This window comes from Oncorhynchus clarkii, chromosome 5, assembly GCF_045791955.1.
Source record: "Oncorhynchus clarkii lewisi isolate Uvic-CL-2024 chromosome 5, UVic_Ocla_1.0, whole genome shotgun sequence".
In the NCBI taxonomy this organism is placed as follows: domain Eukaryota; kingdom Metazoa; phylum Chordata; class Actinopteri; order Salmoniformes; family Salmonidae; genus Oncorhynchus; species Oncorhynchus clarkii.
In genome coordinates this window covers 70158777-70183749 of record NC_092151.1, presented here as the reverse complement: position 1 = coordinate 70183749, position 24973 = coordinate 70158777, and the positions used below count along the sequence as shown (strand labels likewise).

At 43.2% G+C, this 24973-nt stretch overlaps 2 protein-coding genes across 3 annotated transcripts in view; both read left to right on the top strand.

Annotated features, from left to right (window-relative positions):
• Positions 1-1516: 1516 nt before the first annotated feature.
• LOC139409307 (interleukin 23 receptor) lies at positions 1517-23489 on the top strand. Its single transcript, XM_071154251.1, has 17 exons — positions 1517-1611; positions 3018-3098; positions 4532-4679; positions 4856-5028; positions 5238-5361; positions 5843-6009; positions 6504-6640; positions 6800-7010; positions 7219-7301; positions 7654-7861; positions 8010-8210; positions 13359-13457; positions 13654-13812; positions 16069-16221; positions 16544-16631; positions 17005-17095; positions 21402-23489. The coding sequence occupies exons 2-17, from the start codon at positions 3044-3046 to the stop codon at positions 22008-22010; spliced, it is 2706 nt and encodes a 901-aa protein (XP_071010352.1). The 5' UTR covers positions 1517-1611; positions 3018-3043; the 3' UTR covers positions 22011-23489.
• The window catches only part of LOC139409308 (interleukin 12 receptor, beta 2a), a 19984-nt gene continuing 18157 nt past the window's right edge, over positions 23147-24973 (top strand). The window contains exons 1-3 of one of the 2 annotated variants that reach the window (XR_011634390.1): positions 23147-23489; positions 23814-23975; positions 24417-24674. Coding sequence is in view for 1 of the 2 variants with exons in the window: in XM_071154252.1 (XP_071010353.1) it covers positions 23900-23975; positions 24417-24674 (334 nt within the window). In the remaining variant the exon portion in view is untranslated. The remainder of the gene's footprint in view (positions 23490-23813; positions 23976-24416; positions 24675-24973) is intronic. The other variant, XM_071154252.1, reaches the window with a different exon arrangement.

Below are 24973 nucleotides of genomic sequence, written 5' to 3'. Positions count from 1 at the left end.
GTAGACCAGGGCCTAGCATAAAGGGGTGGCAACGGTCTTCATCCCAGCCTCGATCAGGTCCAGGGTACATACCATTAGGGTCTCTGTATTGAACGTTGACAGACTGAGTTTCAGAATCCACACAGAGCCAACCAACTGTTAAGAACTCTTTTTATTTTTTAAAATATTTTTTATATATATTGACTTTCAATGTGTTCCAAAACAACAGCCTACCTGTTGGTTGCCCTACTCCTTCTCATTTCTGTAACTTTTAATTCTGTAATTTCATCCATTTTGCATTGCTTTAGTAAACTCTCACTCCACTTGCTAACATTGAAAGTCAATATATATAAAAAATATTTAAAAAAATAAAAAGAGTTCTTAACAGGGCGTCTGTCATATATGAAAATCAGTGCTCTCCCTTTCCATTACAAAGACATGGTTCCCACACCCTGCTGAACACGGGGTTTCGATTAGTTTCAAATACCACCGACACCAACATCTTCCCATTATAAAATGACTCCACTGACAACTATAGGGCAAAACGTCAGAAACGTCATCACTTATGACCTTTTTAATCTGAACATGGACTGTTTGAAGAGTTTTATCTCAAGTTTTTTGTGATCTGTTCTGGTTGGATTTCCCCTCCAGCCCTTTGATGATGGAGATGGAAACTGACTGGGGTAAAGAAATCAGAAATCTAGAGCAACACGACCAAGCTTCAAGCCCTCACACACGTACACTTTTCATTCTTCTCAACACACACACATGCTCGTCACAATGGAAGAGGCACATGTATAGCTTCCTAATCAATATCTGTTATATTTGGAAGCCTCACACACACACACACACACACACACTCACACACACACACACACACACACACACACACACACACACACACACACACACACACACACACACACACACACACACACACACACACACACACACACACACACACACACACACACACACACACACACACACACACACACACGTATACTGTAGTAATTACATGTTCGATCTATGGTCTTTATAGAATGCATTTGGGACACCATGTGTGGAGTATGCACCTCTGATGAGGAGATGGGACTGTGAGTAGTGCATTGGATTTAACTTGACCGGCATGCATGGTTGGTGGGGTTTTCACTTTTCAATTGATTCCATTGTAGCAAACAAACTAGATCAAAGATACCATTAAACACACCATAAAATTGCATAACATGGCTGCACTTAATTATTGCAGCCATACCAACAATAATATGCAGGAATATAGTCTACTTTGTAATCTGCTAACAACACATTTAGTGAAAACAGGTATTGAGGACACCGACCTCTGAGTTAGCTGAGTAAACAGAACCGCTGTGGTTCCTTAAGTGGGGCAAAGTAACATACAAAGTTTCTCATAAAATACCTCAGATCTAGGTCATTGCCTCCTTTAAAGAAGTTTCAACACCAAGTATAAGAACAAAGATGACAAAAACATCTTGCAAACAAGTCGTCAGTAAATTACGGTTTAGTAATACCTGGAATATGCTGAATGTTAATTTTTATTTTACTATTTGACATAATCCACAGATGTGTTATCAGTCCTCTTCAAAGAAGGGATGTGGACACTTTAACATGCTGGTGAGTAACAGTCATCCAAATGTCTTTATCTTGACATTATACCAATACAAAAAACTAGAGAGATCTGGGCAAATAGAAGACTGAAGGAGGTAGACAGACGAAGTGTCATTGTATTACTATTTCAACATGTTGCTTTCTTATTATGTACTTCATGACTTATCCTAAGGTGACTTTAAGAATGTGTTAGGATTTATGTTCTAAAATCATGTGCATACAAAGGTCAAGTTTAATAAGGTCACATATCTCATGTGTGCAGTTCATGTGCAGACACTGTGAAAAACTTAAAGTTGAAGTCTGAAGTTCACATACACCTTAGCCAAATACATTTCAACTCAGTTTTTCACAATTCCTGACATTTAATCAGAGTAAAAATTCCCTGTCTTCGGTCTGTCAGGATCACCACTTTATTTTAAGAATGTGAAATGGCAGAATAATAGTAGAGAGAAAGATTTATTTCAGCTTTTATTTATTTCATCACATTCCCAGTGGGTCAGACGTTTACATACACTCAATTAGTATTTGCTAGCATTGCCTTTAAATTGTTTAACTTCGGTCAAACGTTTCCACAAGCTTCCTACAATAAGTTGGGTGAAGTTTGGCCCATTCCTCCTGACAGAGCCGGTGTAACTGAGTCAGGTTTGTAGGCCTCCTTGCTCACACACACTTTTTCAGTTCTGACCACAAATTTTCTATAGGATTGAGGTCTTTGTGATGGCTACTCCAATATCTTGACTTTGTTGTCCTTAAGCCATTTTTCCACAACTTTGGAAGTATGCTTGGGGTCATTGTCCATTTGGAAGATATAGATAATTTTGTACCTGTTCCTCCCGCATCTTCACAAGGTCCTTCACTGTTGTTCAGGGATTGATTTGGAATTGTGATACAGTGAATTATACGTGAAATAATCTGTCTGTAAACAATGCATAAAGTAGATGTCCTAACCGACTTGCCAAAACTATAGTTTGTTAACAAGACATTTGTGGAGTGGTTGAAAAACTAGGTTTAATGACTCCAACCTAAGTGTATGTAAACTTCCGACTTCAACTGTATATATCTGTCATGTATCCTATTCCATTCACTTAGCTATCACGATTTCAACTGCCTCTACTTCGGTTAATTCATGTTATCTACTGTATACAGACATTTCTAAAAGGAAGAGCATGGCCAGATCTTGTCTCTCTCTTGGCAAAAACATAACTAGTGCTAAAATTAGCTCAAACATATCAACCAATATGTTCAGTACTCAACATTTCATTGCTCTTATTAATGACATATAATTCTGGCATTGAGATCAGGTTGGTTATTTTTGATATATGAGGCTACAGTTGTTTGTGGCCAATTTGATCTATCATCACAATCAAGATCAAATGTTCAGCTGAAAAGGATTTGTGCTAATGTGTCTGTAGACACAGAGAGCCAGAGAACAGGTGAGATGAGTCTCTTCAGAACCATTTGGAGGACTACCGTCATATTTCTCTTGTCCAGATGTAAGTGATTCCTGTATTTTTGTAATATGGAAATAAATAATGTTGTGCATTACATTTTACATTCCAATAAATGTTTAGTTTAACATTGTTTATTATTGCTTAACATTCCAGAGTTGGTTCATTCCTCTCTAGAGAGAACTGCCCGTGACATCACAATGCAGTGCATTTGGAAAGTATTCAGACCCCTTGTATTTTTCCACATTTTGTTACGTTACAGCTTTATTCTAAAGTGATTAAATTGTTTCCCCCCCTCATTAATCTACACAAAATACCCCATAATGAAAAAACATTTTTGAAATGTTTTGCTAATTTAAAAAACAACAACTGACATATCATATTTACATAAGTATTCAGACCCTTTTACTCAGCACTTTGTTGAAGCACTTTTGCCAGCGATTACAGCCTTGAGTCTTCTTGGGTACAAGCTTGGCACACCTGATTTGGGGAATTCTCCCATTCTTCTCTGCAGATCCTCTCAAGCTATGTCAGGTTGGATGGGGAGCGTCGCTGCACAGCTATTTTCAGGTCTTTCCAGAGATGTTTGATCGGGTTCAAGTCCGTGCTCTGGCTGGGCCACTCAAGGACATTCAGAGACTTGTCCCGAAGCCACTAATGCGTTGTCTTGGCTGTGTGCTTAGGGTCATTGTCCTGTTGGAAGTTGAACCTTCACCCCAGTCTGAGGTCCTGAGCACTCTAGAGCAGGTTTTCATCAAGGATCTCTCCGTACTTTGCTCCATTCATCTTTCCCTCGATCCTAACTAGTCTCCCAGTCCCTGCCGCTGAAAAACATGCCCACAGCATGATGCTGCCACCACCATGCTTCACCGTAGGAGCAGTGCATTCAGGCCAAAGAGTTCAATCTTGATTTCGTCAGACCATTGAATCTTGTTTCTCATGGTCTGAGAGTCCTTTAGGTGACTTTTGGCAACTCCAAGCGGGCTGTTATGTGCCTTTTACTAAGGAGTGGCTTCAGTCTGGACACTCTACCATAGAGGCCTGATTGGTGGAGTGCTGCACAGATGGTTGTCCTTCTGGAATGTTCTCCCATTTCCACAGAGGAACTCTGGAGCTCTGTCAGAGTGACCATTCAGTTATTGGTCACCTCCCTGACCAAGGCCCTTCTCCTCCGATTGCTCAGTTTGGCTGAGCGGTCAGCTCTAGGAAGAGTGTTGGTGGCTTGGATTTTGCTCTGAAATGCACTGTCAACTGTGGAACCTTATGTAGACAGGTGTGTGCTCAATGTTGAGTCTCATAGCAAAGGGTCTGAATACTTATGTAAAAAAAAAAGGGGGGTATTGTGTGTAGATTGATGAGGATAAAATAGTATTTAATACATTTTAGGATAAGGCTGTAACTTAACAAAATGTGGAAAAATCAAGGGGTCTGAATACTTTCCGAATTCACTGTATGTAACATGTTGTGTTTGTGGACAGGTACATTCCAGGTTCCAGCCAACCCCTTAGGTCCGAGAATGGGTATCATCTGTCAGGGGTCTGTGACTGTAGAACCTGGGCCACTCTTTCGCATGGGTTCCAACCTTACAGTGTACTGCACAACCACAAAGCCCAACTGTGGCCAGAGGTCTGTCTGTCGGTCGATCGGTCGGTAGATAGATAGATAGATAGGTGTCAATCGGTTAGTGTTTGTCTGCCTGCCTGCCTATATGTTTGTATATAGAGAGGAAGGAGAGTGACATAATGAAGAGAAGGGAACAGAGAGAGACATTTTGTAGTATTGAAACCTCTTTGTGTTGTCAGTTTATCTGTGGAACTGAATGGGCAGGACCAGACGGCACTAGAGATCTTGAACTGTTCCACTGTCCGGCTGAGACTGACTAACCTCCGCACACCAAACTCCATTCTGGTCTGTAGGCTGCGGCAAACAGACGGACGCATACAGACTGTTTGTGGGCTAGACCTACACACTGGATGTACGTCTACTGTCTTTAGATTCTGGATGTTATCTTTGCAGTGTTGCTTCCTCTCTGGCTGGTTGTTGTTGCAGCAAATTAGCATTAGTTCTCACTTGACCAATTCTGGACTCTTATGAAATAGTAAAACAAATATTTGAGATGTTATTCAGAGCAATTGCTAGACCCTGTAAGGGTGTGCTGTATACTATTGCTCTACTTCCCTGCAGATCCTCCTGATGAGCCCAGTGGTATAGCCTGCCAGGCTTCCAGGGACTCAGAGGAGATCACCTGTAGCTGGAGCATAGGACGGGAAACACACCTGGTCACAACCTACAGTGTCTCAGTCAGGAGGTGAGCTGGGTGATGAGCCCTGTAGTGTGGTAAAGTCTACTCCCTGTATTTTCCTCCACCTTTGGCTAGGGTTAACACATCAGAAATATATTGTGAATAGATGTGTAGCTACACTCTTAGACAAAAGGGTTCCAAAAGGGTTATTCAGCTGTCCCCATAGGATAACCCTTTTTGGTTCCAGGTAAGAAACCTTTTTGGTTCCAGGTAGAACCCTCTGAGGAAAGAATTCTACATTGAACCCAAAAAGGGTTCAAGCTGGAACCAACACAGGTTCTTCAAATAATTATATTATGGGAACAGCCAAAGAAACTTTTTAGGTTCTAGATAGCACTTTTTTTTCTAACAGTGTAGTATACACAAAATCAACCTTTTATATACGTGGCTTAAGCACTTAAACAGAATAATTAACAGATTCAAGGCAAGGAAAGCTTTTTCCCATTTGTCCTTCTCTGGAAAAGTAATGTGACTTGCTTATCCACAGTGTGAACAGAGCCCAGGTGTTTCATCATGGGATCCAGGGTACTGGTGTGTTCAGTATTCCACGGTTGGAGCTGGATGAGAATGAACAGTACCAGCTGAGTATAAGAGCTCACAACCACCTGGGAACATCACTGTCCCAACCCTTCAACTTCTCTGTCAATGATGTAGGTAAGTTCATGTCTCTGAATACATACACACATACATACATACATACAAGTTTTTTTTATATCTTCATATATTTTGTTACCATAACGGATGTGCACACGCCACTACCACCACATCGCATCTCACTCTGGTGCTGGGAATAAAACAAATAAAAATCAATAAAAATCAATTTAAAAAATCCTTATATACATAATGTTCTCTCATATCTGAAAACGTTTATGGGTTTTGCATGTGAAGTAATTACTCATCCTGTAACTTGTTCCTTTTAAGGACATCTTGCTGTGAAATCCTCTGATATGGTTTGAGTTTGACATTGCTTTCAAAGGATCGGCTTCCTGCATGTATTGTCTCTATGTGCTGATTAATACCAGGACTGTCAATGTTAATAAACCGTAAATGAACAGGGCATTGGGGCATAACAACTATTAAATGATGAGAACATCCCATTAAACCCATCTAGGTTTGTAATTTACCTGATGTGTCTCTTGGCATTGCAGTGATTCCAGACACCCCTCAGATCATGAAGCTGGAGTTTTGGAGTGGCTCCAGGGCGGCTGTATTGCACTGGAACTGCTCTGAATACCCCAAACCTTTAAGACCCCACGTCAGGCTCAGAACAGGCAATGGCTCCTGGGTGAGTTATATTATATTGTCGTCATCAACATCCCCATTCCTCACCTTGGTTGCATCTAAATGTTCCAATACTGTACATGCACTCTCACAGTTGGACTAATACAAGAATAAAGAGAAGAAGTATGAGTGAATGCCATTATCTGTTGGTGTTTTTGTGCAGCTGGAGCTACACTTGGATCCTAGCAGAGGCCTGGTCAAGGTGGAGGGCCTGAAGCCCATGACGCAGTACGAGTTCCAGATCAGAGTCTGTTTCTCCATAGAGAGGCCAACCTCTGCACAGAGGCCCACCCCTGCGCTCAGGCCCTCCTCCACCCAAAGGCCCCTCTGCAGTAGATGGAGCCCATCAGCTAGTAAAACAAGCCCAGGCATAGGTAAGCCCAGAGCCCGGCATGTTTTTTAAATAATGCACGTTTCAGAGAGAGCCTGTTCACACATTACAGTGAGGGTTGGAAGTCACTGACAACAGATTCTTTTGACAGTGTTGTGGAAGTTGTCTAAAGAAAAAGTCTAAATGTAGATATTTTTACTAACCTGTAAAGTGTTGTCATCAGAGTAACTTGTTCTCCTTTATGTTTTCAGCCCCCACTAGAGAGCTGGATGTCTGGAGGGTGTTGGGTATCCCAGGGGTGGATGGGGTTCAGGATGTGACTGTACTATGGAAGGTATCTGCAGAAACACTATCAGTTTTGATTGGTTGGTTAGCACGCTTAGCAACAAAAAGCTGTTCTTTGACCCCAAGAACGTAAAGAAGATCAAATAGCATACCATGGTGGACTGTTGGTGGTAATTATATTGTTTGAGGTTGTGATTTTTCAATGGTGTTCTGTAGAGCTTTAATCCTTAAATTTAGTTTGAATGATAAACGTGGATAATACTACATGGAAAGGAGATCTTTATCTATTTATCTCTCTGTCTCACCTCTCTCTGTCTCATCTCTCTCTGTCTCACCTCTCTTCGTCTCACCTTTCCTCTTTTCTTCCCTCTCTCCATCTGTTCCCCCCTCTCTCTCCTCAGCCCCTGTCTCCAGGTGACTATAGTGGTCATGTGTTGAGGTATGAGCTGGTCTACCTGCATGAGGGTCAGAGACAGGAGGAGGTAACCTATCCTGCTGGTGCCACCCAGTGTTCTGTCCAGGTGTCACCTGGGGTTCAGGAGTTGTTTGTAAGGGCTGTCACCTCCTACGGGACATCTCCACCTGCTACCATACAGCTCAAACACACAGGTGAGAAAATATACTTGCTACCATACAGCTCACACACACAGGTGAGAAGATACACCTGCTACTACACACCTCCCAGACACAGGTTGACTTGTTTTTCACTTAAGTAATTGTGATATGATGAACACCGACCATATTCTTTGTATTACAGGTGTGTCTGGGCCTGTTCTGAGAAGCCTCAGTCCGGCAAACGTAGAAGGAGGGGATGTAGTTGCCCTGTCCTGGTCCTGGGATGGATCTAGTGGGGCTGAAGCGGAGGTACTGTTGGGCTTTTTGGTGGAGTGGAAGAGTCAACATCAGGAACTGGGCTGGCAGAGAGTGGCCAGGGAGAGAAACACAACACTCATCACAGGTAAGTACATAAGTCAGAAACACAGACACAGTTCTGACCGTGTCTTTGTATACAAACTGCTGCTGATTCTGACAATGCATGTGATGGGGCAATGCTCATCATCAACCACAAGAGGTAGCTAGTGGAGAGAATTGACAATTTTGGACTACTGAGATAGACTCATCAAATCAAATAAAATTGTATTAGTTACATGCGCCGAATACAACAGGTGTAGACCTAACTTACAAACCTCTAACCAACAATGCAGTTAAAATGAATAAGAATAAGAAATAAAAGTAACAAGTAATTAAAGAGCAGCAGTAAAATAACAATAGCGAGGCTATATACAGGGAGGTACCAGTACAGAGTCAACGTGCGGGGGCACCGGTTAGTCAAGGTAATTGAGGTAATATGTACATGTAGGTAGAGTTATCAAAGTGACTATGCATAGCATAGATGATAACAACAGAGAGTAGCAGTGGTGTAAAAGAGAGAGGGGGTTTGGGCAATGCAAATAGCCTGGGTAGCCATTTGATTAGATGTTCAGGAGTCTTATGGCTTGGGGGTAGAAGCTGTTTTGAAGCCTCTTGGACCTAGACGTGGTGCTCTGGTACCGCTTGCCATGCGGCAGCAGAGAGAACAGTCTATGACTAGGGTGGCTGGAGTCCTTGACAATTTTTAGGGCCTTCCTCTGACACCGCCTGGTATAGAGGTCCTGGATGGCAGGAAGCTTGGCCCCAGTGATGTACTGGGCCGTACGCACTTGCCCTCTGTAGTGCCTTGCTGTCTGAGGCCGAGCAGTTGCCATACCAGGCAGTGATGCAACCAGTCAGGATGCTCTCGATGGTGCAGCTGTAGAACCTTTCGAGGATCTGAGGACCCATGCCAAGTCTTTTCAGTCTCCTGAGGGGAATAGGTTTTGTCGTGCCCTCTTCACGACTGCCTTGGTGTGCTTGGACCATGTTAGTTTGTAGGTGAAGTGGACACCAAGGAACTTGAAGCTCTCAACCTGCTCCACTACAGCCCCGTCGATGAGAATGGGGGTAGCTCGGTCCTCTTTTTCCTGTAGTCCACAATTATCTCCTTTGTCTTGAGAGGTTGTTGTCCTGGCACCACATGGCCAGGTCTCTGACCACCTCCCTATAGGCCGTCCTGTCGTTTTCAGTGATCAGGCCTACCACTGTTGTGGCATCGGCAAACTTAATGATGGTGTTGGAGTCGTGCCTGACCGTGCAGTCATGAATGAACAGGGAGTACTGAGGGGACTGAGCACAGGGGCCCCTGTGTTGAGGATCAGCGTGGCGGATGCGTTGTTACCTACCCTTACCACCTGGGGGTGTCCTGTCAGGAAGTCCAGGATCCAGTTGCAGAGGGAGGTCCCAGGGTCCTTAGCTTATTGATGAGCTTTGAGGGTACTATGGTGTTGAACGCTGAACTGTAGTCAATGAATAGCATTCTCACATAGGTGTTCCTTTTGTCCAGGTGGGAAAGGGCAATGTGGAGTGCAACAGGGATTACATCATCTGTGGATCTGTTAGGGTGGTATGCAAATTGGAGTGGGTCTAGGGTTTCTGGGATAGTGGAGTTGATGTGAGCCATGACCAGTCTTTCAAAGCACTTCATGGCTACAGACATGAGTGCTACGGGTCGGTTGTAATGATTCTCCTCTTCGTCTGAGGAAGAGTAGTCAAGATTGGACCAACATGCAGCGTGGTAAGTGTCCATGTTAATATTTTAATATAACAGAACACGCAACAAAAATAACAACGAGAATGTAAGAAACGAAACAGTCCTGTCAGGTGAAACAACACAAAACAGAAAACAACTACCCACAAACACAGGTGGGAACAGGCTGCCTAAGTATGGTTCTCAATCAGAGACAACGATTGACAGCTGCCTCTGATTGGGAACCATACCAGGCCAAACACAAAGAAGTACAAAACCGAGGACAAAACATAGAATGCCCACCCCAACTCACGCCCTGACCAAACAAAATAGAGACATAAAACAGGAACTTAGGTCAGGACGTGACATCGGTAGTCATTTAGGCAGGTTGCCTTAGTGTTCTTGGGCACAGGGACTATGGTGGTCTGCTTAAAACATGTTTGATTTACAGACTCAGACAGGGAGAGGTTGAAAATGTCAGTGAAGACACTTGCCAGTTGGTCAGTGCATGCTCGCAGTAATCCATCTGGCCCTGCGGGCTTGTGAATATTGAACTGTTTAAAGGTCTTACTCACATTGGTTGCGGAGAGCGTGATCACACACTTCCGGAACAGCTGGTGTTCTCATGCATGTTTCAGTGTTATTTGCCTCGAAGCAAGCACAGAAGTAGTTTAGCTCATCTGGTAGGCTCGTGTCACTGGGCAGCTCTCAGCTGTGATTCCCTTTGTAGTCTGCCCCAAGGTGGTGAGGGTAGGCAACAACATCTCCTCCCCGCTGATCCTCAACACTGGGGCCCCACAAGGGTGCGTTCTGAGCCCTCTCCTGTACTCCCTGTTCACCCACGACTGCGTGGCCACGCACGCCTCCAACTCAATCATCAAGTTTGCGGACGACACAACAGTGGTAGGCTTGATTACCAACAACGACGAGACGGCCTACAGGGAGGAGGTGAGGGCCCTCGGAGTGTGGTGTCAGGAAAATAACCTCACACTCAACGTCAACAAAACTAAGGAGATGATTGTGGACTTCAGGAAACAGCAGAGGGAACACCCCCCTATCCACATCAATGGAACAGTAGTGGAGAGGGTAGCAAGTTTTAAGTTCCTCGGCATACACATCACAGACAAACTGAATTGGTCCACTCACACAGACAGCATCGTGAAGAAGGCGCAGCAGCGCCTCTTCAACCTCAGGAGGCTGAAGAAATTCGGCTTGTCACCAAAAGCACTCACAAACTTCTACAGATGCACAATCGAGAGCATCCTGGCGGGCTGTATCACCGCCTGGTATGGCAACTGCACCGCCCTCAACCGTAAGGCTCTCCAGAGGGTAGTGAGGTCTGCACAACGCATCACCGGGGGCAAACTACCTGCCCTCCAGGACACCTACACCACCCGATGTCACAGGAAGGCCATAAAGATCATCAAGGACATCAACCACCCGAGCCACTGCCTGTTCACCCCGCTATCATCCAGAAGGCGAGGTCAGTACAGGTGCATCAAAGCTGGGACCGAGAGACTGAAAAACAGCTTCTATCTCAAGGCCATCAGACTGTTAAACAGCCACCACTAACACTGAGTGGCTGCTGCCAACACACTGACACTGACTCAACTCCAGCCACTTTAATAATGGGAATTGATGGGAAATGATGTAAATATATCACTAGCCACTTTAAACAATGCTACCTTATATAATGTTACTTACCCTACATTATTCATCTCATATGCATACGTATATACTGTACTCTATATCATCGACTGTATCCTTATGTAATACATGTATCACTAGCCACTTTAAACTATGCCACTTTGTTTACATACTCATCTCATTTGTACATACTGTACTCGATACCATCTACTGTATCTTGCCTATGCTGCTCTGTACCATCACTCATTCATATATCCTTATGTACATATTCTTTATCCCCTTACACTGTGTACAAGACAGTAGTTTTGGAATTGTTAGTTAAATTACTTGTTATTACTGCATTGTCGGAACTAGAAGCACAAGCATTTCGCTACACTCGCATTAACATCTGCTAACCATGTGTATGTGACAAATAAAATTTGATTTGATTTGATTTGATTTGATTAATGGCCGGTGTAGTACAATTCGATCTTAGTCCTGAATTGACGCTTTACCTATTTGATGATTCATCGGAGGGCATAGTGGGATTTATTATAAGCTTCCGGGTTAGAGTCCCGCTCCTTGAAAGTGGCGGTTCTAGCCTTTAGCTCAGTGTGGATGTTGCCTGTAATCCATGGCTTCTGGTTGGGGAATGTACGTTCGGTCACTGTGGGGACAACGGCATTGATACACTTATTGATGAAGCCAGGGACTGATGTGGTGTACTCCTCAATGCCATCTGAAGAATCCCGGAACATATTCCAGTCTGTGCTAGCAAAACAGTCCTGTAGCTTAGCATCTGCATCATCTGACCACTTTTTTATTGACTGAGTCACTGGTGTTTCCTGCTTTAATTTGTGCTTGTAAGCGGGAATCAGGAGGATAGAATTATGGTCAGATTTGCCAAATGGAGGGCGAGGGAGAGCTTTGTATACGTCTCTGTGTGTGGAGTAAAGGTGGTCCAGAGTTTTTTCCCTCTGGTTGCACATTTAACGTGCTGATAGAAATTTGGTAAGACGGATTTAAGTTTCCCTGCATTAAAGTCCTCGGGCACTAGGAGCGTCGTCTCTGGGTGAGTGTTTTCCTGTTTGCTTATGGCAGAATACAGCTCATTGAGTGCGGTCTTAGTGCCAGCATCGGTCTGTGGTTGTATGTAGACAGGTAGATAGTGTGGTAGATAGTGTGGTCTACAGCTTATCATGAGATACTCTACCTCAGGCGAGCAGATCCTCGAGACTTTTAGATATTGTGCACCAGCTGTTATTTACAAAAATACATAGTCCGCCACCCCTTGTCTTACCAGACGCCGCTGTTCTATCCTGCCAGTGCAGCGTATAACCAGCCAGGTGTATGTGGATAATGTCGTCGTTCAGCCACGACTCCGTGAAGCATAAGATATTACAGTTTTTAATGTTCTGTTGGTAGTTTAATCTTCCGCACAGGTCATCCATTTTATTTTCCAAAGATTGCTCGTTTGCTAGCAGAATGGAAGGCAGTGGGGGTTTATTCGATCGCCTACGAATTCTCAGAAGGCAGCCTGACCTCCGGCTCCTTTTTCTCCGCCTTCTCTTCACATAAATGACGGGGATCTAGGCCTGTTCCCGGGAAAGCAGTATGTCATTCATGTTGGGCTCGTCAGACTCGTTAAAGGAACAAATGATTCTGCCAGTTCGTGGCGAGTAATCGCTGTTCTGATGTCCAGAAGTTATTTTCAGTCATAAGAGACGGTAGCAGCAACATTATGTACAAAATACGTTTTAAAAATAAGTTACAAACAACGCAAATAAACAACCAAATGCAATTGGTCAGGAACACGTAAAATGTCAGCCTTCTCTGGCGCCATCTTATTCATGTATTATATGGTGTGTTTTGTTTCAGGTCTGACGCCGGGAGTGAGGTATAATGTGTCTCTGTATGCTGACACTACATGGGGTGTGTCCAACCCCTCATCTGGCCTGGTTTATTCCAGAGAAGATAGTAGGTTTACATGATTAGGAATTTGTGAAGTTATCCCTCATGTAAAATAACACATTGTGTTTTTGTTTGCTACTTTATGGTATTACTTTGCACTGCTATTTCGTTACTATCCCATTATATAAAGTAAACATAATGAGCTGTGGATTGTTCTTATTCTCCAGTGACAGTGTTCCCTGACTCCCTGTCTGTATTTAAGAACCTGTGTCGGTACCGAAGGTGTCAGTGTTGGCCCATGAAACCAGTCGGGTTCTGATCCAATGGGAGGAGCTACCAGTGGACCAACAGAGAGGCTTCCTAACACACTACAACATCTACCTCAAGACACTGGACTCTGACACAGATCAGAATCAGAGGGGTGAGAGGATAGGAGTGTGTGTGTGTTGTAGTGTATGCATTATCAATATGCATGTGTGTGCATTTTCGGTATGTCTAAGGTGTTCTGCGCATACTCCAGTATTACAATGGAAAAAACATGTCACCTAAAAATGAATCTCGCCCACCAGCCGGCTCTCTCTCTGTCGCCAGCAATTCGTGCCTGGGGACGGGGTTACCTAGAAATCAACCTAGTGTCATTTCTTTGATTCGCACGACTCACAAACCCACAGCTGAGAGAGCTGACACAGAGCTGAGACAGGGCTTTCCACCCTTTCACCACACAGAGAAAGACAACACCCCTCTCCTTAGTTCCAGTAATCTGTCTCTCTGAATCACACTGAATTAAACTGTACTGTACATCAGATGTAGAGGGATTAGACTGTGATATTATAAAGTACATCTCAAGAATCTTCAGGAAGTATACTCTGGGAGCCAAATGGACCTCCTCTCAGTCAATGGAAGAGAATGGATGTCTTGTTTGTTTGTATTAGTTAGTCTCAGTTAGCTACAGTGTGCAGTTTCAGGGCTTGGTGCTTCAGAGAATCAGAAGTTATTCTTAAACACCACAGCAGGATGTGGTTGTGTGCACATGCATATCCGACGCTAAAGTCAGACCTGAGTTGTTACCCAACATGCACCACTCCCGTTTGTGGACCCCTATACTGGTGCGGAAAGCAGCTAGAACAACTACTTTTCACCCTGTCCCTGTAGTGTAATGACTTGGTGTGATGAAAGCTGTGTGCAATACTGTAGTTTTTTCAACTCATCCCAAACCACATCAATTGGGTTGAGGTCGGGTGATTGGGGAGGCCAGGTCATCTGATTTAGCACTCCATCACTCATCTTCTTGGTAAAATAGCCCTTACACAGCCTGGAGGTGTGTTGGGTCATTGTCCTGTTGAAAAACAAATGATAGTCCCACAAAGCGCAAACCAGATGGGATGGCGTATTGCTGCAGAATGTTGTGGTAGCCATGCTGGTTAAGTGTGCCTTGAATTCTAAATAAATCACTGACAATGTCACCAGCAAAGCACCCCCACACCATCACACCTCCTCCTCCATGCTTCACGGTGGGAACCACACATGCCGAGATCATCCGTTCACCTAATCTGCTTCTCACAAAGACACGGCGGTTGGAACCAAAAATTGTGACTTTTCTTCTTATTGGTGTTCATTAGAAGTGGTTTCTTTGCAGCAATTTGACCATGAAAGCCTGATTCATGCAGTCTCCTCTGAACAGTTGATGTTGAGATGTGTCTGTTACTTGAACTCTTTATGAATTCTTTATCTGGGCTGTAATTTCTGAGGATGGTAACTTATTCTCTGCAGCAGAGGTAACTCTGGGTCTTCCTTTCCTGTGGTGGTCCTCATGAGAGACAGTTTCATCATAGTGCTTGATGGTTTTTACGACTATACTTGAAGAAACTTTCAAAGTTCTTGAATTTTAGGTGACTACCTCATGAAGCTGGTTGAGAGAATAGTGTGCAAAGCTGTCATCAATGGAAAGGGTGGCTACTTTGGAGAATCTCAAATATATTTTGATTTGTTTAACACTTTCTTGGTTACTACATGATTCCATATGTGTAATTTCATAGTTTTGATGTCTTCAGTATTATTCTACAATGTAGAAAATAGTAAAAATAAATAAAAACCCTGGAATCAGTAGGTGTGTCTCAACTTCTGACTGGTACTGTATGTTAGGGGGTTATCTTGTCTGCTCTTTTGTGGATATACATTACTTATACTTACCTACACTTTGTGATAAATGCATTTGTAAAAACATTACATTTAAAGTCGGAATCAGCAGTTGAAGCAATAACAAAGTATTCTCCCGCCGTTTTCAGAAAAATGCTGAGAAATGGGGCTGGAGAAGTTTAACCAAATTCATAGACAGAGCTATGGATGCAAGGACTGACCATCCATGATATCAAAATTATAGTTATTACCATGTTTTCAGGCTATATAGTGTTTATTTCAATTTACTTTGTTTACAAACATTGGAGTAAACCAAGCTTATATTTTGGGTTCTGACAGGGTACGACAGTTGAACTGGGACCATGAGGCATTTGCTGCAGAATGTTATATTCCTGAAGTTATATTCTTCAGGAATCAATGAAGTATCTGCTGATTTCCCCTTTAATTGAGTTGGTGATTGATTGAGAGGTTGATTGATTGATTAATTGATTGTGTGCATGGTGAAATGCTATATATCTCTGGTCCGCCGTCTTTTCTCCAGTGACTGTATCAGGGTCCATTACAGTGTCAGGGCCCAGTCAGAGGTGGCTGGAATGTCCTGAGGGGGCCGTGGCCCTCAGAGTGTCTGCCTCCACGGCTGCAGGGGAAGGACCGCAGGGGGAGTGGCTACTCTCGCACTCTCCAGTCACTGCAGGTCAGTCACATTCACTACCATGGCCATGTTCCAAACTTACTCACAACAACTCACTCCCTCCCTCAGCTCTGCAGGTCAGAAACATTCACAACTAGCCTTGTACGGACATCCTTATCTCGCAAGCTTGCATTCTTATTTGCTAGAATGTAAGCTTGCAAGATCAGGATTGTCGAAGAGGCTAATTCACAACCATGGCCACGTTCCAAACCAATCACGCCTTCTCTTCACTCTGTTCCAAACACATTATGATTGCCTCTCTGATGTCTTAACCTGTTCTTACAGTGTGCTGTCGTTTACTAACATGTACCCTGTTCTTCTCTAGTTGGGTTGGTGGCTGGCATGTCGCTCGTGGCAACCATTGTCATGGTGATAGTGGCGAACCTGATGTGTTGGAGCTGTGTGAGGAAAAGGTACCAAGCTGGTGGCGCTTGCGTTTATAATCCTGTTTCAGCTGTTTATGCTTTAGTTGACGTGGTAACAGACAGTGTATACTTTCTGGTACTTACTTTCCAAAGAAGTACTGTACTCTTTCTGTTTTTAAGCTTACCGTGCTATTGAGGTTGACATTTTTGACTGACTGTGGTGAACAATGTGGTTAACACATCTGTTTGCATGTGATATTTACTGCATGCACTGTAATGCACTGTGTTGCCTAAAGAGCTGAGAAAAACTGGTCACAACAACACTATCACATAACAATACAACCCCAATATGAGACTAAGTGATCAACAGCAAACAAGCAGTAAACAACCCAGCTCATTATGAGACTTCCATTCCCTACAGGATCAAACAGACATGTTTATCCCTGGGTCCTGTCTGGCTTTCTGAGAACCTCCCCAAGCCTGGAAACAGCAATGCTATCAGACTACTGAAGGTAATCTACTAACAGAAAAATGGTTTCTTCACCTCCCTGTCTACATTTTCAGAATGCAATATGAATGCATCTATATCGTTCAGAATGCAATATAAACACATCTACATCTTTCAGAATGCAATATGAATGCATCTATATCGTTCAGAATGCAATATAAACACATCTACATCTTTCAGAATGCAATATAAACACATCTACATCTTTCAGAATGCAATATAAACACATCTACATCTTTCAGAATGCAATATAAACACATCTACATCTTTCAGAATGCAATATAAACACATCTACATCTTTCAGAATGCAATATAAACACATCTACATCTTTCAGAATGCAATATAAACACATCTACATCTTTCAGAATGCAATATAAACACATCTACATCTTTCAGAATGCAATATAAACACATCTACATCTTTCAGAATGCAATATAAACACATCTACATCTTTCAGAATGCAATATAAACACATCTACATCTTTCAGAATGCAATATAAACACATCTACATCTTTCAGAATGCAATATAAACACATCTACATCTTTCAGAATGCAATGTAAATGCAGTGCAACCTTTGATGTTATTGATCATACATTTTTATTTAAAAAATGCACTTTCTATGGCTTCACATCACCTGACATCACATGGTTGGAGAGTTATTTATCCAACAGAAACCAGAGAGTGTTCTTCAATGGAAGCTTCTCTAACATCAGATATGTATAGTTCGGTGTCCCTCAGGGCAGTTTCCTTGGGCCATTACTCTTTTCTATTTTTACAAATTATTTGCCACTGGTCTTACACAAAGCTAAAATAACTATGTTGTGGAGGATTCCACAATCTACATGCCAGCACCTAAAGCTAGTGAGTTTGCAGGAGTTACAGTCAATATCCGAATGGGTGATTAATAATAAACTGGTCTTAAATACACTGCTCAAAAAAATAAAGGGAACACTAAAATAACACATCCTAGATCTGAATAAATGAAATATTCTTATTAAATACTTTTTTCTTTACATAGTGAATGTGCTAACAACAAAATCACACAAAAATTATCAATGGAAATCAAATTTATCAACCCATGGAGGTCTGGATTTGGAGTCACACTCAAAATTAAAGTGGAAAACCACACTACAGGCTGATCCAACTTTGATGTAATGTCCTTAAAACAAGTCAAAATGAGGCTCAGTAGTGTGTGTGGCCTCCACGTGCCTGTATGACCTCCCTACAACGCCTGGGCATGCTCCTGATGAGGTGGCGGATGGTCTCCTGAGGGATCTCCTCCCAGACCTGGACTAAAGCATCCGCCAACTCCTGGACAGTCTGTGGTGCAACGTGGTGTTGGTGGATGGAGCGAGACATGATGTCCCAGATGTGCTCAATTTGATTCAGGTCTGGGGAACGGGCGGGCCAGTCCATAGCATCAATGCCTTCCTCTTGCAGGAACTGCTGACACACTCCAGCCACATGAGGTCTAGCATTGTCTTGCATTAGGAGGAACCCAGGGCCAACCTCACCAGCATATGGTCTCACAAGGGGTCTGAGGATCTCATCTCGGTACCTAATGGCAGTCAGGCTACCTCTGGAGAGCACATGGAGGCCCCCCAAAGAAATGCCACCCCACACCATGACTGACCCACCGCCAAACCGGTCATGCTGGAGGATGTTGCAGGCAGCAGAATGTTCTCCACAGCGTCTCCAGACTGTCACGTCTGTCACATGTGCTCAGTGTGAACCTGCTTTCATCTGTGAAGAGCACAGGGCGCCAGTGGCGAATTTCCCAATTTTGGTGTTCTCTGGCAAATGAAAAACGTCCTGCATGGTGTTGGGCTGTGAGCACAACCCCCACCTGTGGACGTCGGGCCCTTATACCACCCTCATGGAGTCTGTTTCTGACCGTTTGAGCAGACACATTGCACAACAGCATGTGAAATTTATTGTCAATCAGTGTTGCTTCCTAAGTGGACAGTTTGATTTGGAGCTACATTGTGTTGTTTAAGTGTTCCCTTTATTTTTTTGAGCAGTGTACATCTAAAACTTAAAGCATTGTATTTGGTTCAAAACATTCTCTCAGACCTAAACCTCAACTGGAGTTGTACATAAAGGGGGTGACCATTGCGCAAGTTGAGGAAGCTAAACTCCTAGGTATAACATTGGATGGTTAATTATCATGGTCAAGTCATATTGACAAAGTTGTTGTGAAGATGTGGAGGGGAATGTCTGTTAAAAAAATATGTGTTCTGCGTTTTTTGACAAATCAATTGAAGTAGTTGTTCAGGCTCTGGTATTGTCACTGTCTGGTAATATGGTCAAGTGCAGCAAAGAAATACCTAGCAAAGCTGTAGCTGGTAAAGCTGCACATGTGCGTCAATCTAATTAACATGATAAACAATTCTCCATCAAAATCTACCAGTTTAAGTTAGAGATATCTGTCTTTTGCATGGGGTACGTCTCAATCCACCACATCCGCCTATGTTGGCCTTCTGCATCTGCGGTGGAAAGTGGCAGAGCTACAGCGCTGTTTGTCAGACCAGGAGACATACCAAAAACCAGTATCCTCACGAAAATTCAAACGGTTTGGCCAATCTAAGGAAAGATGAGACTCTCACGATGGTGTTGAATGGAAGTATGGAGGTATGGAGGTACAGTACCTTCAGAAAGTTTTCAAGCCCCTTGACTTATTCCACATTTTGTTGTGTTACAGGCCTGAATTCAAAATGGATTAAATATTTTTTTTTTCTCATCCATCTATACACAATACCCCATAATGACAAAGTAAAAACATGTCTAAAAAAATATATATATCTCATTTACATAAGTATACACGCCACTGAGTCAATACTTTGTAGAAGCACCTTTGGCGGTGATTACAGCTTGGAGTCGTCTTGGGTATGTCTGTATCAGCTTTGCACATCTGGATTTAGGGATTTCCCCCATCCCTCCTTGCAGATTTTCTCAAACTATGTTAAGTTAGATGGAGTGGCGGTGAACAGCAATCTTCAAGTCTTTACACAGATTTTCGAATGGGATTCAAGTCTAGGCTTAGGTTGGGCCACTCAAGGACTTTCACATTCTTGTTCTGAAGCCATTTCAGCGTTGCTTGGCTATATGCTTGGGGTCATTGTCCTGTTGGAACGTAAATCTTCACCTCAGTCTAAGGTTGTTTTCACACTTTACCATAGAGGCCTGACTGGTGGAGTGCTGCAGAGATGGTTGTCCTTCTGGAAGGTTCTCCCATCTCCACAGAAGAATTCTAGAGCTCTGTCAGAGTGACCATCGGCCTTTCTCCCCTGATTGCTCAGTTTGGCTGGGCGGTCAGCTCATGAAAGACTCTTGGTGTTTCCAAACTTCTTCCATTTAAGAATGATGTGTTCTAGGGGCTCTTCAATGCTTCAGAAATGTTTTTGAATTGAGGCTTTAACACAACAAAATGTGTAATAAGTCAAGGGGTATGAATACTTTCTGAAGGCACGCACAGTTTTATAAAGAGCCTTGGAACTCCCTTCTATCTCCAATTACTCAAGTAAACAGCAAAATTACCTTTAAAAACACAGATTAAACAGCAACTCATGGAACTGCAGCAACAGTGAGGGGAAACACCTTTTTATTTGTAGTTTATTGTTTATATAAAAAATGTTGTTGTGTTATTTTTTTTACCCTAATCTCATGATATCCAAATAGTAGTTACAGTCTTGTCCCATCACTGCAACTCCCCTACGGACTCGGGAGAGGCAAAGGTCAAGTGTCCTCTGAAGCATGACCTTGCCAAGCCACACTGCTCGCTCATCCCCGGAAGTCAGCCACACCAATGTGTTGGAGGAACAACTTTCAGCTGGCAACCGAGTCAGCTTGCAGGCACCCAGCCCACCACAAGGAGTTGTGTGAGCGCGATGAAATCCCAGCCCGCCAAACCCTCCCCTAACCCAGACGAAGCTGGGCCAATTGTGCGCCACCTCCAGGTCAAGGCTGGCTATGACACAGCCTGGGATCGAACCAGGGTCTGTAGTGACGCCTCAAACACTGTGATGCAGTGCGTTAGACCTCTGCCCCACTCGGGAGGCCGTTCTTTTTAAGTTGTATTGTTTGTATCTTTTTGTTGTTGTATTGTTTGTATATCGTTGTTCTTCTCTGTCAGTGAATCAGTGTTTTGTTACTTGTCATGTTTTGTGTTTCTTGTGGACCCCAAGGAAGAGTAGCTGTGGGGATCGAAATAAACAAATAGAGCCCTGTCATCTAAACCAGGCCTACTAGCTTTCTAAGGCCTTGACTTCTTCACAATAACCTCTGTGTTTGTATTGTCCTCCTATAGCATGAAGAGCCAGTGGTCCCAGCTTCGTCCTGGTTGTTCACCGTCAGTGACCCACCACTGTCCCCCATTGAGGAGATCCCTCCTGGGGAGAGGGAGGAACTGTACCCCATCATCCACATCGTGCGGCTCCAGGGTGGGGCTAGGGCCGGGGGAGGAGAGGGGACAGGAGAAAGGACAGCAGCACCTCTGGAGAATATCGGATACAAACCCCAGATTACAATCACAGCTCCACGAGACAAGACGGAGAAGAAGGAATACAGGGGACACATTCCCAGCTGTGAGAGAAAAGACAGTTGCCCTGAGGAGTCTGGAGGACTGCTAGGAGGCTGGCTGTGTGATGTAACAGTAGATTTCTCTGGCATTTCTCCAGGACTGGATCTGAGCTCAATGGGGCGGAACACCTCCCCAAGCCTTCCTAAGATAACAAGCCTCTTCTCTGGGGACACGTGGCTGGATGAGAAGGGGTTGGAGGTGGGCCTTGGTTCTCTGGACTCAGCACAAGGACAGAAAGTGGCTCTGGAGGACCCAGTCGGCTGTCTGGCTAAGACACTGACCACCGGTTACTTCCCCCAGGCTGCTGACCTCAACACCACTACCTACAACCACTGACAAAGACATCTTCAAAGCATTATCTTCTCCATCCTTCAGTGATGAGAGGAAAGGCATTTTTCTGACCAACTGAACAAGAGTTCCAATGAATGGACTTTTATACCATTCTAGCTAAATTTACAGTCATACTAGTGTTTGAGAATGATGAACGGACTGAAAGCACACATACCTCAATTACATAATATACTATAACAGTGGATTTATAACAATTTCTGCTCGCTGCTATATAAAGATTATGGTTCACTATAAAGAGTCTTTCAGATGATAAATGTGTGCGAACCCATTACACCCCTTTGTTTATCTGATTATGCAGGTTTTACCCACTAGCCAAGCTTCTGGGAGAGCATGATGGTTCTCTTTTGATTTGTTGATAAATGTCAATCCCTGTTTGTCTATTGATGTATACTGTACCACACAATGGGTTTCGTGCCCAAAGAAGACAGATGTTGAGGACATGTCAAGTTTACAACATAGTTATATTCTGCATCTTAGAAGTGAGGGATACAGTATTTGCACGCCGCTGTGTAACATGGTATAATAGTAATGGTATAGTAATGCAGGGTAAACTGACCCTAGATCTGTGCCAGGGCTGTGTTCTCCTCATAGAGCCACCTGCTGTACCAGGCAGTTATAGTGACTTCCTGAAACAGACTTCTCACTTCCTCCCTGAGAGCTCATAAAACTGAGGGTGCATCTCAATAGTTTACGATGCCTCCTCTCACCCCCTTGTCTCCTTGTATCTTCAGCTCCTTTCCTTCATTTGCTCTTATCAAAAATGTCTGGACTAATGAAATCAAATTTCCCAGGAGGCCGCCGCAATATTGCTTTCATTTGTCCTGTGTTTTAAAATAAGTGCAGATGAAGAACAGGCGAGGATTAGAGAAGATATTAGACATCCAGTCTTGTGAGTGGAGAACATCTGTAAAAAGTGTTAATCTCCAAATTCAGTGTGAGAGGGGCATCCCCTACAACTGGCAAATATCACTCACCTGGTATGTCACTATGGTTGCATTTAGAGAGGCAGACCAATTCTGATCTTTTTTCCCCAAAATGGTCTTTTGACCAATCACATCAGCTCTGAAAAATAACTGATGTGGAAATATGTGATGTGATTGGTAAAAAAAAAATGGTGTGAAAAAATGATCAGAATTGGGTTGCCTTTGTGCACACAGCCATTTTAGGATTGGGCTCAGATGTGTAGGCTACTTGTCGTGCTCTGTTGAACCCGCAGAGGACATAGCAGAGGAACTGAGATGAGGGTTGGTCTTGTCAAATGTCAACTGACACGCATCTCAACCTAAACAGGCTCGCACGCTTTCAGCCAAACCACTGACACACACTGCACTGGGCTAAGTTGATATTCAGAAATGTAGAGGTAAAATATCAAATGAGTGTAAGTAAAAACATAGGGAGCCCGTTGTGTATAATTAACAAATGCTGTTTGGAAGGGAATTATCAACTGTATGATGTCGGAGCTGGGTGAGTGGTGCTTTCTGTTTGTATACAGCCTACATTCACATGGTCTATTTGACTCAATTACTGCAGTTGATTATTGTAGTACAGGATCAACCATTTGAGTTATCAGAATAATCTCAATCAATAATCTGTTATGGTGTCATAGTGAACATTGAGCAATGTTCGACATGCATGAGAAGATGTGTAGTCATTTCCTTTTTATTTTCTTCAAAAAATAAATAAATATTGTTGTCAAAAAGAAAGTGTATTTAATAAATAAGAAATACAGTGACATTCTCATGGGGATACATTAAATGACTTGTATATTATACATGTTTATTTCTGTAGTGATACTGAAAGACCCCATGGACCTTCAGCTATGAGACACAAATGGAATGTAGCTCACCACTGGTAGTGAACAACCCAGAGGTCCAATGGCCTATTCACCCCATGGTTGGTGGTCTATCCTCATTGGCATCACTTTGCTGTGTGCCATAGGGTCTAGCAGAGGTAAGTGGTCTATTCACCAATCATGTAGGCTACTGTTCTCATTATGCTGTAGGATTATGCTCAATATTTTAATAAACACCCTCTGAATATGTATTTAATAGTATGAGTTGATTTCCTCTTGCTGTCTCATTTCTCTGTGTGCCAATAGTCACCAAACCTCAGTACAGACTGTATTGAGCGCAGGCTTTTATTCCAGCCCAGCACAAACACACCTGATTCTACAAATATATAATATATATGGTGTGTTATTGCAGGGCTAGAACAAAAGCCTGCACACCCTGTAGCTTACCAGAACCAGTGCTGGAGACCCTTGTTCTGTTGTGTTTTCTGTTCCGCTTCTATGACAATGCTGCTAAAGCAATTTTTAACTTCCAGTTTACTCCTCTGTCATTCCCCAGTGAGATAGCAAGAGTTTTCTTTGTCGTTTTGTTGTGCCTCCAGCTGATAAGCCATGTACTGCATCATCCAGCATTGGGGACCTGGTCCTTCTGGGCTCCAGCTTCCAGGTGTTCTGTACCTATCAGGCCAGCTGCAGAGCTTCCAAATCAATGCACATCGACAAGAAGAAAACACAGAAAATACAGCGCTTCAACTCTACAACTATATTCCTCAACGTGACAAACATAAGTAAAAACACAACGTACACCTGCCTGTGTGAAGGAGAACCTGAGCCTTGTGGACTCGATATTGATACTGGATGTAAGTATGGAACAGTATATACTCTGCAATATAGCACTCCGCAATACCAGAGCACTCTGCCATACAAAACAAGGTGTCAACAGTGACCAGAATAACTATAGGGCTGGGGGTGTGAAACCAAACTGAATGGGACAGATGGAGAAAAACAACTTGTGCCTTTTGACACTCATGAAGGAGAACACCGCTCCCTGAATTAGCCAGTCAGATATGCAGTGTGACATCTTTTCATCAAGTAGTCTTTAAGTACAACATGTGGTGGAGGAGTTGCATTATAAAGTCTGCTCTATACCTCTTGGACC